Here is an 18,255-nt window from a genome sequence, read left to right as displayed (position 1 = left end):
TTCCAAAGGTTATAAAAGGTATGTGTGGTGCCCGGTTAAAGGAGGTTACTATTGAAGTTCTGTACTTTGTCAAATTAGCTAATCTGTAACTATGAATTCCAGATATCCTTTCCCTGTTTGCTTCTGGGTCAGAGATGGCCAGAGAAGAAACTTGTGTAAATGAAGCAGCAGCCAAGTTTATGCTTAGAAGATTGGTCCAATGTCAGGCTTTCCCACAGTATTTTGTCACTGATCTGCTGGATCACCCTATTTGCATGGGGAAGAGCTGAATCTGTATCTATTCCCACTCCCACTGGATCTCAACTCCATCAGCTTGTCAAAATCCTGTCCAACAATTTCTCTAGCTCCTGCTGGGTCCTACCCTTCAGCTTTTGCACATCCCGATCCAGAAGTACAAGCAGCTAGTAGTGAAGTGCACCAGCTTCCCCCTGCAGGTCACCTGCATCATTGAAGTTGGAGACTCAGAGGCATGAAAAACAGACATGGTTCCAACGTGTCTTTGGAGTTCCAGCTTATGCTGGTAGGATTTAGTTCTTGTTCTTTCCAACTCCACATCCATTTTCCTTTCCAACGGGCTACATTGTTCAGATTCATCCCTAGGTCCAACTTTTGCAGAAAGTCAGACCTATATAATAAGTCCCTTATCTCATATGACCCATAGTGGTTCTACTTTTCTGATTGAACACTAACAGATATAATCTCCTAATTGGCATACTTAACATATTAAATAGGAAATAACAATATCAAACACCTCTGAAATACAGATGACAGAAAGTTGCTTGTTGAAAGTAAAGAGGATTTGAAGCACTTCTTGATAAAGATCAAAGACTATAGCCTTCAGTATGGATTATACCTCAACATAAAGAAAACAAAAATTCTCACAACTGGATCAATGAGTAACATCATGATAAACGAAGAAAATATTGAAGTTGTCAAGGGTTTCATTTCACTTGGACCTACAATAACACTTCTGGAAGCAGTAGTCAAGCAATCAACTGATGTATTACATTGGGCAAATCTGCCATAAAACACCTCTTTTAAGTGTTAAAAGCAAAGATGTAACTGGGAAAATTAAAGTGGGCTCACGCAAGCCACAATGTTTTCAATCACCTCATATGCATGCAAAAGCTGGACAATAATGAATAAGGAAGACTGAAGTAGAATTGATGTCTTTGAATTGTGGTTTTGGTGAAGAATATTGAATGTACCATGGATTGCCAGAAGAACAAACAAATCTTTCTTGTGAGAAGTACAGCCAGAATATTCATTAACAGTAGGAATGGCAAGACCTTATCTTACATATTTTGTATATTTTATCAGAAGGGCCTAGTCACTGGAGAAGGACATCATGATTGGTAAAATAGAGTCAGCTAAAAAGAGAAAGACCTTCAATGAAATGGATTTGCACAGTGGCTGAAACAATGGGCTCAAGTATAGCAATGATTCTGAGGATGATGCAGGACTGGACAGTGTTTCATTCTGTTGTACATAGTGTCACTATGAATTGGGACCAACTCAATAGCACCTAACAACATAACCACAACAGTCTGTGATAACTTGTGGTCCCTAAATTCAATTAAAGGGAAAAAATTAATTTGAAAACATATCAAAATAAGTAAATTTATTTTTATAATCAACATTAAGCCATACTGAAAGACAATGTTCTAGATCCTACTTTGGTGGGGTCTTAAAAGTTTGTAATTGACCATCTAAGATGCAACTATTGGTCTCTCCCATCCTGAGCAAAGAAGGGTGAAAAAAAAAAAAAATCAGAGACACATGAAAGCAATTAATCCAAAGGACTAATGGATCACGAGAACCTCAGCCTCCACAAGCCTGAAACCAAAAGAACTAGAGGTTGCCTAGCAACAAATACTGACTGTTCTGAAAGGGTTTATATTAGAAAGTCCTCAATAGAGTGGGAGAAAAATGGAGATCAAAACTCAAAATCATGAAAAAAAAAAAAAAAAACTTACTGGTCAAATACAAATTGGTGGAAATTATGGCTCATTATCACTACTTCAGACCTGGAACTGAACCCATTCCTATAGCTCAATTTTCAGTCAAACAATAAACAGGTCTACAAGGTGAACAATAACTTTAGGAAGGTACACACTTCTAGGAGCAATCAACCATTCATAATCAAAAGGGCAGCACTTGCCCAAGGACAAATTGAGAAGGCAGGAAGGGGTAGGATCGGAGGAGGAATGGAAACAAACACAAGGAAGAAGTGGGAGGAATGATGTTACAATGAGCAGATTGCAATCAATGACATGAAACAAACTTTGTGTGAATTGTTGAATGAAAAACTGATTTGTTGTGTAAACTTTCACCCAAATAACAATAAAAAGTTTTGTTTTGGTTTTTTTTTAGAAAAAATGATAATGAAAGAGGACTACTCTATACATAATTATGGTCTCAATTAAATGTATGTATACGTATGTACAGACAGACCAGGACAAATGAACTTCCAAAACTCAGCCACTGGGAATTCTAGGGAGTACAGTTCTACTCTGAAACAGAAGGGTCATCATGAGTTGGGGGCCAACTCTACAGCAGCTAACAACAACTATATATGTGTATATATGTGTGGTGATGAGAGAGAGAGAGAAAGAGAAAGAAAAGAGTTAAACAAGTGTTTATCAAGAAGCATTAAAACTTAGCAAGAAAAGTTTTTAGAAATTGTTTGGAAGCTACACAGATAAATTTTGAAAATTAAGTTTCAACACTACTTCATTTCAATAAAGCATCCATCTTAAAAGTCCGCAATGGCATCTCCACATTCCCAAATATCATAACTGTCTCATCTCCGTCCATCTCCTTTTGTCTCTGAAGAGTTAAAATCTACTAAAAATGTAATGAAATCCAGCCAAAAATAAAGCATACATCTCCTTCTGAGTATTTCTGACACAAAAACTATCATATCATTCAAGGAACTGGCCAACAGCTCTAGTACTTAGTATGTTAAAGAGGTTCTACAAGTTGGTAAATACTTTCTCTTGAGTTTATAATGCCAATTTTTTCTCACAAGCAGCTTTAATTTAAAAGTGTTACAAGCTGAATTTGTTAGCTGGTTGATCTTTTCAAATGGTAATTATTTATGCTCCTGAAACAAATGTGAAATTACAAAATTCTATAAATCTCACTGTATGTCAATTTTTAGTATGTCTGATTCCATGCTGTATTTATATTTTCAGGTACAGATGTAAATTGGCAAAATAGTAATAGTAGATGAAATTGAATGACAAGCATGGCAGAAATGCAAAAAAAAAAAAAAAAAATTCCCACTATGAAAATTCAATTACATTTTTCTCTGTGAAATTATTTTTTTCATTTGCCAAGACACTTTTAATATTTAGCAGATTTGCTGACATTACTTCATCCCATATTTTTCCCTGGAAGAAAAATCTAAATATGTGTTAGTGAGTATATACATGAGGTCCTTTCATGCATGCACTCTTAATGCCTCCTAATGAATGAACACTGTGCCCAGTACAAGCTCCTAAGAGCTCTTTTATATTCTCTCTCTTATGACTCAAAGTAGGAAATGACCTAAGAAAAATAAGCTGATAAACTGCTTTGTGATGTATTTTGTTTCTATTTTTCAGGTTTATAACTTAAATACTAGAATCGAGAAATATTTCTAAAATAGAGCACTATGGATATTTTAGATGGGATAATTCCTGGGAGGAGGTTGTCTTGTCCACTGTGAAATATTTAGCTGCATCTTCACCCACATTCCTACCCCGTCATTTATACCCACTAGCACCCTCTCTCCAGTGTAACAACAAAAAAATGTCTTCAGCCCTCATTAAACATTTCCTAGCTGGGTAAAATAATCGTCTCAGCTGAGAACCACTGATGGAGTGTGATCCTTGCACACTGAAGAAATACAAGTTATGCTTGCATAATCAAAAACTCACTGCCATAAAGTAGGATCTGACTCATAAGGACCCCTCCTTGGGTTCCGAGCCAGTATCACTACAGAACTGGAGTGCCCAACCTTCCTTCCAAGCAGCAGCTGGTGGGTTTGGACCACCAGCCTTCTGGTTAGCAGTCAAATGCCTTAGACACTACACCACCAGAGCTCTCAGTGTTTGCATACTGCCCTATATACTTAGAGAAAACATGCTCTGCTACACTGCTCTCAAGAGCCCATGAAATCTTCCTGAGTGGAAATTGTAGATGTACATTTTCAAATAAGTTCACAGAAGAATCACAAATCTTAGAGAAGCAAGAGGAGGGAGATGATGTAAATACAAAACTGACTGTGAACTGGAATGATGACAGCTTAGCTAAATGTATCCAAGCAGGAAGGTGGTTAATGACACTGAGCAGGTTAGTGTAAAATGCTTTTCCAAAAGAGTTCAGAAATTTAAAATCATAGCAGAGCATTAGGAAAAAAGTGAATTATATATAGTACATTTTCTTTTGGGAATATATAAATATATGTATATGTGAAATTTTTAATTCATGTAAAGCATTTAACATAGTGCCAGACATATAGTTAGTGCCAGTGCTGGCTACTATTGTTATTAGAAGAAATACTGACATTATAATTTTTTGTATTGTTTCATTCATACACATTTAAACATTTTAATGCTTAGGCATTCCTCTTCTAAAATATAGTGGCTTCCCCTTAGTTTTCTCACTCTCCATTCCAAAGAAGTAATTTTCCCTCCATTTGTATTTCTACAACACTTAGTGAATACTTACATCATAGTGCTTAGCACATTGTATTATAGTTATTAAAATTGGTGTGCAGCAGGCCCACCACAGCCTCTGGTCCCCAGGCTATGAGCTTTTGAGGCCTTATTTACTCGGCTTTATGTCCCCCATGCTTGCCACATGGTAGGTGATCAACAAAAGCATGCTGAACTCAGCAGAATTATCTGGAAAATTCAATCATGTGGGAAACCTCATTTCCCAATAATGCCAGATATATGAGGTGTGATTGAAGAGCAATGCCTTCTATATAGAATTTGGAGCTGTCAGCCTTATATGAAAAGATTAAATAAGTGAAATGATGCAAAGTGTGTGAACTTTTTACCAAGAAAAATAAAAGTTTGAATAAATATAAGAACACTTCCTTAAATTACACACATTTAAATATGAGTAGGGTTAAATGGGAGAGGTGGGAGGTGGTAGGAATACGAGTTATAATTTTAAGAGTTTTAAGTCTCATTAAGGTAAATAAGAGGGAAAGAGATGACATAATGGATTAGTAATTTTTCCTTTCTTTGGTCATATAACACTGTCAAAGAATTCATAAACTGGATGATTCATAGATCAGATGATGTCTTGAATGTAAAACTATAAAACATCAGTCTGTATTCCTACAATGAACCCCAGCTCCAAGAGTCCCAAGCATTGCCTTAGAGAAAGTGGGCTTTGTATACCTGAGAATATATATGCATTGTTAGATGCACTAAACTAGTGAGTACAGTCTACACTCACTTTTCATTTGTTTCTGAGTTTAATTCAAAATACAAAGTAAATGAAATCCTACAGGTTTGATGATAGAAGTTTCAAGAAGTGAGCATAGCTTTGAAAATGACCAAAGGCATTAGTTTTTTGTTGTACTTTGCTTTTCCTTTTTCCCTACCTCCATTTTCCAAACAAACCAAACACCACCATTGAGTAAATTGCGACTCATAGCGACCCCTCCTTGGGTTTCTGAGGCAGTATCTCTACAGAAGTAGATTGCCCAACTTTCCTTCTGAGGAGTAGCTGGTGGGTTTGAACTGCCAGCCTTCTGGTTAGAAGTCAAATAGTTGCCAAGAAATATGTGAAACAATGAATAATCAAAACTAAAAAGTTGGATTTAAAATTAACTTTTCAAATTGAAATTTTTTTTGTTTTAATTGTGGTAATATGTTAGAAAAATGAAATCTTTTTAATCTCTTTATCTTCTCTTTTAGAGAATTAAAGTCAAGGACCAAAAAAATAAATATAATTTTCTGGTGGCGTAATGCCTAAGGTATTTTACTGCTAACCAGAAGGGTGGGTTTCAAACCCACTAGCCACTCCTCTGAAGGAAGGTTGGGCAATCTACTTCTGTAGTGATATTGCCTCAGAAACCCAAGGAGGGGTCACTATAAGTTGCGTCCAACTTGATGGCAGTGAGTTTGAGTTTATTAAGGAAAGAAAAAACATTATTTTCATTATGTGTGTGTGTGTGTGTGTGTGTATATATGCGAGGGGTGATAAAATACCTTCAATAGTTTAAGAATAATTAATTAAGAACAAATGATTTTTAAATGCTTTTTTTTTCTTTTTTTAATGTTTTTCTAAATTTTTGACAGTCTACCATGTCCTACTTAGAAGAGGTTGTTAAGGAGAAGCATGAGACCATTTAGTGCACAGACTGGTGTCATTAGTGGGGAAAAGTTGTGAAATATATAAGGATTTTTCAGGTCAATTGCTCTTACTTTTCTATGTTATCTATAACTGGCCCTGAATGTCATTACATCCAAAGAAAACATTTCAGTAGATCACATGGGTCATCAGTGGGTTTTACTACAACTTAACATTTGTTTACTAGGACATGAATGAGATATAAAGGTGGTACCTATTTGTGTATTCCTTGATGATCTGATATATGCTAATCTTAATTGTTTCATTTTCAAACCGATTGTTGCTCCGATCTTTGTATATCCGGAATTCAGCAGCTGTCACTGCTTCTCCATGAGGAATTGGTGTAAGATCAAATCGAAATTCTTTGTAATGCCTTCGTTGGTGAGAGAAATCCTTGTCTCTTTCAACTGGGAAAAAAAAAAAAGGAAAAAAGTTAGACCTCTATAAAATATAATAAATTTTTCATATGAAGTGAAAAATAATGGTCAATTCTCTAGTTTTGAAAGTCAAAACAAACAAGCAGGATATTATAAAACTGAGAAAACACTAAAACCACAGACTCATACGTGCTTCCAGTTAAAGGAAATTCCACAAACCAACAGCCTTTAGTTCAAAAAGAAAAGAAAACCTCTGTGGTTTTATACAAATTCCAGGATCCTGAATGGAAAAGCTATCCAAAAATGTTTTAAAAGTGAAGGTTGTAAAGTGATTAGTAATATGTATCAAGTACCAGAGTACAGAAAGTTTCATACATGAGTTAGGAATATGTTCAAGAAAACTCCAGAGTTCCCAGTAAAGTCAGAGGTGAAATTTACCACAATGACAAGAGGAAAATAGGAAGGAGGGCTGAGGAAATTTAGGTACATGAGACTTTGTTTATGGCATTTCAGAAGTCAAATAAAGAAAACAAATTCTTTTACACAAGAAAGATTATTGCTAAAATGTCTTCCTCTAAACAAATTTTTATCTTCTTTCAGCAATCAAAATGTTCTTCTTTATATATATATATATATATATATATATATATATATATATATATATGCTTTCATATATTCTTGTAGATTGTTTTATACAACATCCAAAAGACTTCCATATTTTCTTGCTCAGAATTGAGAAGGAAACGTATGTTCCTCCTTCAATAATCTTCATACCTAAACAAGTCAGAGAATTCCCCTGTTAGGAATATTAAGGAATGTTGAGTATTTTAGAATACTAAGTAAGAGACATATAATTATATAATCTGGCTTTGTAAAATAGCGCATTTTCTGATACAGTCTATATTTAGTAGATATGAAAAACTTTCTTAATAAAATCCCTATTCTGAAGCCTCATTTAGAAAAAATTCAGTTGGAGTTAAGATTCTTGACATTGGCAGGTTGCTCAAAATCTGCATTATCCAGGATCATATGGGACAGAATTACAAAAGTTACTGCAAAAGTACTATGTGCCAGGTGTTCCAGAATTACAGACTAGAGTGAGGTTCTTTAAAGTGCTCCAATGACACGTATTTTTTCACACAAAAATTAAGAAAATGTGCAAGTCATATAATTGGTGGCCACAAGATTCAAAACCTGGATTAAGAGCAAAAATATCTTTAGGATATATTAACTGAGTTTATGTCAACACTCCCATAAATACACGAAATTTGGGGTACTAAAGTAAAGACTAGGGAAGAGAAAAGAGGATCCTGGTCCTCCAGGAATGACTCTGGGGAACCAAGGCTGCTATACCTCCCTGTACCAGGGCCAGATTGGTGTCAGACCAGAGCGGAAGTCATGAAAATGGAACCTACAATTTCTTGCATTCATTTTCCAAAATATTCTATGCTTTAATTTTGCCCAGAGGAGTAGGAGGTGGTTTAGGAAAGCAAGGATTTCACTGCCACTCTCACCTCAGATATCTAAACCAGCGTAGAGAAAATTGTACGCTGTGCCTGAAGAACTTTGTGCTGTGTGGAGCTTGGCAAGGAAGATGCTCGTAGGCTGTCTAGCTCACACTAGCACTATCACACATAATTATCATTTTTTTAATTATTATCTTGGTTGCAAAAGAGGCCCATTCCCAGAGGAATCGCTAATCGATATTTCCTTAACTCAGAGAGAGAACACTATTCTTACCAAAAAACAAACTCACTGCCGTGGAGTCAATTGGACTCATAGCAACCCCTCCTTGCGTTGCGAGGCAGTATCACTACGGAAGTAGATTGCCCAACCTACCTTCCGAGGAGTGGCTGGTGGGTTTGAACCACCAGCCTTCTGGTTAGCAGTCAAGTGTCTTAGGCACTATGCTACCAGAGCTCCTCAGGCACTACTTAATCCTCTTCTCTGTCTAAGCATCTACTGGCAGTAGCACAGACTGCTGTAACACAACTCCTTCTTCCCCCTTTTGTTCACTCTCCGAACTGGACCATATAAGAGGGAATGTTCAAGGGTAGGAAATACCTGCAAACCAGATATCTAATAACTGAATTGCATTAAATAATATCAAAACTAGACACAAATTTTGTTTTCAATTAAATTTAACTCAGTGTATTTTTATTTTTCTCTGATGTCAACTTTAAATGAAATAAATTACAAGTTATATAACAGTATTTAACTAACACCTATTATATGCTAGGTACTTTTCTAAGCATTTTATAAACATTAACTTATTGCACGTCGTAACAATCATGATGTAGGTTCTATTATGCTCATTTTGAAGATGAAGAAACTAAGGCCTAGAGAATAAATACTTTGTCAAAGGATTTGAAGAAGGCATTTGGCATTATCAAGCTATGGTTACATGTCAAGATACATTTTTGTTTGTTGAAAATTACTTTGTCCTATTTTATTTACAGGGAGCTCTGGTGGTAGAGCATTTAACTGGTAACCAGAGGGCTGGTGGTTCAATACCACCAGCCACTCCTTGGAAGGAAGGTTGGGCAATCTACTTTCGTAGTGATACCACCTTAGAAACCCAAGTAGAGGTCGCTATGAGTCGGATCTGACTCCATGGCAGTGCCTTGCATTGCGTTGGGTTTATTTTATTTAGTAGGAGCTCTGGTGGCATAGTGCCTAAGGCATTTGACTGCTAACCAGAAGGCTAGCAGTTCAAACCCACCAGCCACAGCCACTCCTCAGAAGAAAGATTGGGCAATCTACTTCTGTATTGTAGTGATACTGTCTGGAAAGGGTCTCTATGATCTGACTCAATGGTAGTGAGGTGGTTTTTGGGGTTTTTTTTTTTTTTTTTTTGTATTTTATTTGTTGTTCTTGTTTTTGTTGTGTGCCTTCAAGTCGGACCTGACTCATAGCGACCTCTCCTTGGGTTTCCGAGGCAGTATCACTATGAAAGTAGATTGTCCAACCTTCCTTTGGAGGAGCGGCTGGTGGGTTTGAACCTCCAGACTTCTGGTTAGCAGTCAAGTGTCTTAGGCACTATGCTACCAGAGCTATGCTTTAATAAGATCTGAAGTCTTACATTCACAAATCCAAAATCCCAAAATCTCTGAAAACTGAAATATTGGTTTAAAAAATAATTTGGCCAAATTAACTAACATGAGGCTATTTACGATCTCTATCTCACTGAGTCCCCAGATGGTCCAAACTGTTAACATAAAAAGTTGGCAATTTGAGTTCATCCAGAAATGCCTCAGAAGAAAGGACTGACAATCTATCACTGAAAGTCAGCAATTGAAATCCCTGTACAGTCGAATTCTACAAACATACACATGGGCTGGAAGTGACTCAATAGTAACTCATAAATTTATCTCACAGCCTTCAGTATAAATAATAGCAGAACATGAAGAAAATTAAAGTCCTCACACTGGACTGACTGATAAATGACATCATCATAAATGAGAAGAGAAATTGAAATTGCCAACGATTTTATTCTTCTTGGATTAATAATCAATGTCCATGGAAAGATCATCAAGAAATAAAACTATATATTGTATTGGGAATATCTGCTCCAAAAGACTTCTTTAAAGTTTTAAAAGGCAAATATATCTAAGCTGTGCCTGAAGCAAAGGATGGTCTCTTCAATTGTCTCATATGCATTTGAAAGCTGGATAAAGAAAACAGAAAAAAGAATTGATGTATTTGAATTATGGTGCTGGCAACCCAACCCACTGCCATCTAGTCGATTCTGACTCAAAGTGACCCTTTAAGACAGAGTAGAATTGCTCTATTGGGTTCCTTATGCTGTAAATCCTTACAGAAGCCGACTGTCGTATCTTTCTCCTACAGAACAGCAAGTGGGTTCGAACTGTTGAACTCTCATTTAGCAGCCAAATAACATAACCGCTATACCATCAGAGCTCCTTGGTTTTGGCAAAGACTATTAAATACACAAGACTATTAAACTACCAGAAGAATTACCAAATCTGTCTTAGAAGAAATATAATCAGAAAGTTCCTTATAAGCAAGGATGATGAAACTTTGGCTAGCTTACTTTGGACACAACAGGAACGACTACTCACTAGAAATGGCCACCAAGTTTGGTGAAGTAGAAGATCAGTGAAAATACAGGAAAGACACAATGAGATGGTTTGATACAATAGCCAAACAAAGGGCTCAAATATTCTACCATCATGAAATGGCACGGGATCAGGCAACAATTTGTTCTGCTATAGGTAACGTCATCCTGAGTCAGCTCCAACTCCAAGGGCAACTAACAACAATAGGAATACTTATTGTTTTAGTGCAGAAATGTTAAAGTTTTTGACTAGTGACACTGTCTCAGACTCTGCTTGAGTAGTTTCATATATTGTAGTATATTCACCAACCAGACATGTTTTCTTCATCCTGAAAGACAATATTCAAAATTTGAAGTGGTGACAATCATTACTCAATTCTCATTGTTAACAATCAAGTTTAAATTTGAAATTTAGGCATAATGCTGTGTTACTGGAAATAAGAGCTGAGGCTTGAATTCTTAGGATTCAATCTAAAGTGTGCACCTGCATAATGCAGATGAGTATTGAATTCATATTATGCAAAGTCATCTACTGTTCTGGAATCCCCTGTGAGATATTAGAGTAATAAAGTGGAAAGCTAGAATTGCAGTCATTATTATAAAATTTCAGTTTTCTAATCCAGGCTATTTAACCTAAACCCTTAAGGGGGCAAATTTTCAAAGAGTTTAATAAAATTTTATATGAAATATACCACACAGAATAAAGTTGTATTGCAGATTTGTCCAGTGATTCAAATGCCTATATTCTACTGCTTTGAATCATAATTGTACCAGTAAATTCCATGGGGCATGCTAGAGTAATGGAATAAAGCTAGCATTTATATAGCCTTGGACTCCTAATGATACCCACAAATATTCAACAATGTGATCTCAGTTACCTCAAAGGGTAATGTTAAAGAGGTGGCAAATATTAATATCCCTGATTAAAGAATGAGAAATTGGGTGATGACAGCTACGTGGTAACAGTTGTCTGTCTCCTAAAGCCCATTATAAATCTTTGTTCAGTGTTCATACTACCTACAAAATGATATCCTAGACTCTGAGATTAGTTTATTATTAGTACATTTAAACAATGTCTTTCAGTAGCACACAAAAATGTAGAATAAAGAATTTGATCATCTAAGTGTAACTAGCACCTAACATAGTACAAAACCTAACTCAGAGTGGTCTTCTAAGAAATATGGGTTGAGTGAAAGATTGCACAAACGGATTAAAATCTAGATCTCTCTTTTCCACTGTCTTTATATAGTATTAAAACTCACCATGGTCCTACTTCATTCCTCCATTGATGAAAGGCCTGGTCATTTGTCTAATTATAATTTATATGGCACATTGCATTTAATTTTCACAACCCTACTTAATGTCTACAAGTTTCTATAACTTGCCTAAGAGCCCACAATTTATAGTTGAGAGAGAACTGATTTCACCCCAGGGTTAGAATTTCAATCCCAAACCATCACCAACTCAACTCTGCATGTTATTTTTTACAAAAATTTATATAATCATACCTTGTGAAAGCTGGTCCTCTTTCATTGCTCTCATTCTCATCTCTCTAAAGAACTGCCCCCATGATCTTATTCTACAGAGAATTCAGTCTTTCTAGACTCTGTTCATCCTTCTAGAACACCTCCCCTCTACATGCAAACATGTACTCAAGTATGAATGTTGATCTTATTTCTTATCTAATGACATATTTATGAACAAATGACTTATTGTATTAGTAACTTGAATTAATACAGTGTGATATACTATCTATAATATGAAATGCCATACATTAATTACAACTATTTTTAAAAATAAATGTAATTCATCATGCCTTCCTTACCTTTCCCTCTTCTCTACTGGACTCATGACCAAACACAAAATACAAACACAGATTAAAAAGAAAATACAAGACATTGAATATTCCTTAAAAGTCAGCCTTTAACAAAACATATCCTGTCTTGTTCAAATTGTAAAAATTTTGATAAATATTAAGCATTCTCTCTCTCCATATATTAGAGTGCTATAACTTATTACAATGACAAATGGCTTGGGAAGCTTAAAAAATAAACACATAAACAAGATGAGAAACTTCAGAGAAAAATGTGTGTTACATTTGCTTTAATTATTTATTTTATGTTAAATATGCTGTCCTTTTAATTCATTATTTAATGTATATATTACAGCAATTAAATGCCATAATGACTGTATAACTCTTAACCATTGACTCTATAACAACAACAATAACACTAAAATCTGTATTGCCAGACTGAAATATTGAAAACTATAGTTACATTCCTTTTTGGTAAAGAAGAAAAGTCTCTTAAATAAACAACAACAAAAAAAAGCAATCAAAAAACAGGCAACGAAGTAATTTAAATCAGACTCAGACTTGTCAAAAGGGATAAAAGTATACTACTATTAAGACATACTGAGATCAGAAGGTTAATGCTTTCTGTATTACAGATAATTCCTTTATCCCAAACCATAGGTAGCATTTCCCACATGTGAGTGGGAAAGAGAGTTGAGAGTGTTTTAGATTTACAATAAACACATGTATCAATCAATTCACCTATGAAAATTTCCCAAACTGATACTTTCATATCTGCCAACACATCTAACACAACCATCAGGTAATAGTTTCCCAAGCAACCACCAAATACTGACTACAATAATGCCACATGTTCTTCTATTGCCACTTTCGAAACATGTATGTTTTGGAGATTTTTTGGTGTAAGTCAATGAATACCACAAAAGTAAGAAAAAGTAACTGAGTTCACTGATACAATTTATGTATTTCAATGGATTGAATCATTGTCTCTTCGCACATACTAGGACATGGAATTATTTCTTTCAAATCAGTCCTCCAAGATAGGATTGTTTATTTATCTGAGCAGATGGTTGGAAAATAGTGTTTTCTAAAATATAAAAAGGAGTTGCTTTACTGCACACACAAATACGCATACAAACTTAGAGAAAATAACCCACTGATATTTCACCAAACATACAGTTTCTCATGAAATCATAAGCGTGATGAGGGGGTAAGTACACTTCCTTCAGTTTCTAGGGAGCAAGGACTTGTGTGCTCCAAACGTTTCTATCTATGTGAAACTACAGAGCTACCTACACCAAATGAAAGATCACCTACAATGACAGAACCAGAGAAATAATTTATAAGTATATTTTGGTTTTTAAAAGTGGTAACATTAAAGCATGCAAGAGGTAAAATATGAATCCAAAGATTCACATCCCATGATTAATGGGCTGATAGTGAAAAGAAACAGGATTGCTTTCATATAAGCCCCAAACTACATCTTAAATGTCTTAAATTGCTAAAGTTCTACAAAAAATTCAACTTCTTGTACTCAAAAACATACACTGAAGTCTTTTATTATTGACATATAATTTAACAGAAAGTAATTACTGATTGCAGCTCTTTTTCTCCCTAAACAGACATCTCTCTGAATTATTTTATCATTAATGGAAATTGGATAAAAATATCCTGGACCAGATATTTTCATGTCTACAATATCTAGAGTAGAATTAATTAACAGAGAATTACAGGTTTATCTGTGTAGTGATTTATCTGCCATTTTAAGGAGATGCATGCATGGACAATCAGTCTTAATCTCCCACACAAGAGCTATAACTGGGAAGACACAAATAGAATCAGTAGCTGCAAGGCAAAGATAACGTTCTCCCAGGAGTCTAGCCAGCTGTCGAAAGAATACAGATCATTGTTTGCTGCTGAGTGCAAAAATCATTAAGAGATTACTCGTAGAATTATTACTTATCTGTGTTGCCTTTTAAAAGAAAAATAAAAAAGCAAAGATATCATGTGACTACCAAGAAGTATCACTTCACAAGACATACTTCACAGACTAGTCCATTGAGAAACATAAACTTGGTCCTATAAAGACCTATTCATTGGTCAGTAAATGTATATGTACATGTTTTCCGTGAATGGATAACCATTCCAGAGAGTGTGGTAAACACCAGATTCCAGAAGTCCTGAGAGCCTCTTAACATTACAGCAATGTGTGACCTGAAGACAAGAAAATTGTCTTCTTGAATGCTTTGTTTCAAAAAACAATTTTGGTTGACTTTCAAATTTTTTGTAGTTAAAGCATTCTTACTTGTACTTATAAAGCCTTCATGAAAACAGTTTTATAAAGAAGGGAAATCTCAAAGATAGATAAGAAGTTTAAATAATTTAGATAATTAAAAGAAATCTAAATGATAATTGATTTCCAAAATCATTTAAAAATAAAACAAATATAATTTTGAAAGTTATGATCCAATAATCATACATTATTTTGCTTTTTAAAATACAAACAATTTAAGAGCACAAAGAATTCAGCCAGAGGAGTCAGCCACAGGGATCACCTCATATTTACCCAAGGAGTGAATAAAATATTTGAGAAGTATTTGTTTTCTTTTTTTATCTTTGCATTTCTCTGTATACTCAAAATAAGAAATTTTACATAGTAAATCTTCATAAAACTTTAATTGACTTATAAAGTCAGCGATTTTGATTGTTAAGATGTCAGTTTCCCCCATCTACATTATAGGCTGTTAATTAATGGGATTCGTGTTATTGTTCATGTGAAAACAATTCTATTGTAGTGGAGTTAAAAAATAACTTAAGGCTGGATTTCTACAACAATGGCAAGTCAGAAAATAATTTTATTTATTTGATATCTTATTTTGATATTTCACATCTACAGGGCAGAACCATATATTAGAAATTTTTTTGATGATCAAATAGTACCCAAAAACATCAGCCCAATAGTTCTGACTCTGACACAACTCCTTTCTAAAGTCACTTTGTTATTTTTTTCCCGAGAAGTATGATATATCCTAAAAAATAGAAAATATTTTGTTACTGTCTCTATTATAGGCATTTTCATAGAAACATTAGAAATTTTTTTAAAAAGCCAATACTCAAAGATGGAGGAATAAGCAGACAAGTGACACAGACCCTCTTCAACAAAGAAAAGAAAAACCAATTGACAGAGATACAGAATATAATCCTGGAGCCCTGAGCTTTGAAAGGAACTATACAGAAGTGGATTAAGTACCAAGTAGTGGAAAAATCTGAACAAAAACAATAAGTACAGAGATGGTCGGAGCTGCAGACTGTCAGCTACTCTGATGGGACCAATAGCCTGAATATTTTCAGGTGGTCTTGGGACCTGAGAATTGACCTAAAAATTAACCCTGGTCACCAAGAGCTGCAGGGACAACTGTGCTGGTGGCCTATGACTAGGAAGGGAAACACCAAAGAGAGAGACAACCTGAGCTGTTGACCTTCCACTGTCCAGAGGCCCCAGCCATATTGATTGTTTTCACGTGGCAGCCATTTTGGATATTTAAAGTGACCAAGGGTGCAGCCATTTTGAATGTTTACAAGTGGCAATCATTTTGCATTTTAAAATGATAGCATTCTCATTCGGATTCCATGGACCTAAGAATAGGCTCTGTTTGCCAAGATAGGCAGGGGCATAAAGAGGCTGACAACAGGAAAGGAGACAGGTGGTGAGTGTATAAGTGCTGTCACTAGTGAACAGAAGAGCACAGCATACCCTGCTTGTGCAGATAACATATAAACAAACAAAGAAAATGAAAATCCTGGGCAAGTCACTCCAACACACAATCACAAATTAAACATAAACACAAAAATGTCACAATGCCTCACAACAGAGCATCACAATCCACACAAAGAAGCAAGATAAAGCAGGAGAAACAAAGGACCAGGATACAGACCCAAAACACATCCCTGAGGAAGATGCAACATTGGAACTAACTGATAAGGAATTCTAAAGAATTATATTTAGGTATCTTCAAAGGATTGAGAGACAGATCAAGGAAAACACTGACAAAATCCTAGAAGAATTTTGGAAGATATTTACAAGAACAAAATGACAAAATAAATGAAAATTTAGAAATGATTCAAAATCTACAGATAGAAATTCAGAAGATTAATACTAAATTGTCAGAAATAGATAACACATTGAAAGGGCAAAGGTGTAGAATCGATGCAATAGAAGACAGAATTAATGAGATTGAAGACAAATACCTGAATATTTCTTTGGAAAGGGATCAATCAGAAAAAAGATCAAAACAAAATGGAGAAAGCCTAAGGTTCATGTGGGATACCATCAAAAGGAATAACTTATGTGTGATTGGAATTCCAGAACAGGAAGAGAAAAATAACACCACTGAGAAAATTGTCCAAGATTTGTTGGAAGAGAACTTCCCTGATATGATGAAAGTTGAGAATATCCATACAGGAAGTCCAAAGAACCCCAAACAGTATAGACCCCAAAAGAAAATTACCAAGACATCATCATCAAACTCACCAAAACCAAAGACAAAAAAAGAATCAAGAGAGGAGCATGGGACAAACAAAAAGTTACCTACAAGGGGCAACCAATAAGACTAAGCTCAGATTTCTTGGCAGAAACCCTGCAGGTGAGAAGACAATGGGATGGTATATATAAAACCCTGAAAGAGAAAAATTTCCAACCAAGAGTTATATACTCAGCAAAATTGTCCCTCAAATATGACAGTGAAATTAGGACATTTCCAGATAAGCAGAAATTAAAGGTATTTGTTAAAACCAGACCAACCTTATAAGAGATACTAAAGGGAGTCATTTGGACAAAGAAGCAACAATAGCCAACAACAACTGACCATTAACACACATGATGATATAACCCAGAAACCAACCCAGCCATGGAAGTATCCAAAGTAAAGAAAACTACAAGATTGTAAACAGGGAACCAGAGACATCAATTGACAAATGAGGACAACTACAAACCAAAAAGATGGAAAAAACTGTGTCATTACAGAACTTTTAGATGGTCAGGATGTCAAGAGAACTACAAGATAAAACAGACTGTTCTAAATTTGGGGAGAAAACTATAAATCACAGGGTAACCTCAAAGAAAAATGATAAACCGTCACATCAAAATAAAAATGAGGACCAACACAAATATTTAGCAAATACTAAAACAATAGCAATGAAGGAAGTCATAACATAATTCATAAATAAAAGGAGCTCAGCATAGAAAATTATATGGAGCAAAGAAATCAACACCATGAAAAAGCACATAACAAAAATGACAGCAACAAATTCATATTTGCCAATAATTACATATTTGGCAAGGGACTTATCTCCAAGATTTGTAGAAAACTCCAATGCCTCAACACCAAAGGAATTAACAATCCAATTGAAAAATGGGCAGAAGACATGAATAGACACTTCACCAAGGAGCGTATTCACGTGGCCAGCTAATACATGAAGAGATGTGCACAATCATTGGCCATCCGAGAGATGAAAATCAAAACAGCAGTGAGATACTGTCTCACCCCAGCACTGATGGCAAGATTCAATAAGACAGAAAATAACAAATGCTGGTGGGAATGTGGAGTGATTAGGACTTTCATACACTGCTG

At 35.2% G+C, this 18,255-nt stretch overlaps 1 protein-coding gene across 1 annotated transcript in view; it reads right to left on the bottom strand.

Annotated features, from left to right (window-relative positions):
- The window catches only part of BMP5 (bone morphogenetic protein 5), a 194,033-nt gene that overhangs the window by 90,701 nt on the left and 85,077 nt on the right, over positions 1-18,255 (bottom strand). Inside the window, exon 2 of the mRNA XM_007945618.2 lies at positions 6,572-6,764. Coding sequence (XP_007943809.1) covers positions 6,572-6,764 — 193 coding nt within the window. The remainder of the gene's footprint in view (positions 1-6,571; positions 6,765-18,255) is intronic.

Source organism: Orycteropus afer, unplaced genomic scaffold (genome assembly GCF_000298275.1).
Source record: "Orycteropus afer afer isolate SDZICR_OR568_19922 unplaced genomic scaffold, OryAfe1.0 scaffold00140, whole genome shotgun sequence".
Taxonomy (NCBI): Eukaryota; Metazoa; Chordata; class Mammalia; order Tubulidentata; family Orycteropodidae; genus Orycteropus; species Orycteropus afer.
The sequence above is the reverse complement of the archived record's forward strand: the minus strand, read 5'-3'. Positions and strand labels throughout refer to the sequence as shown.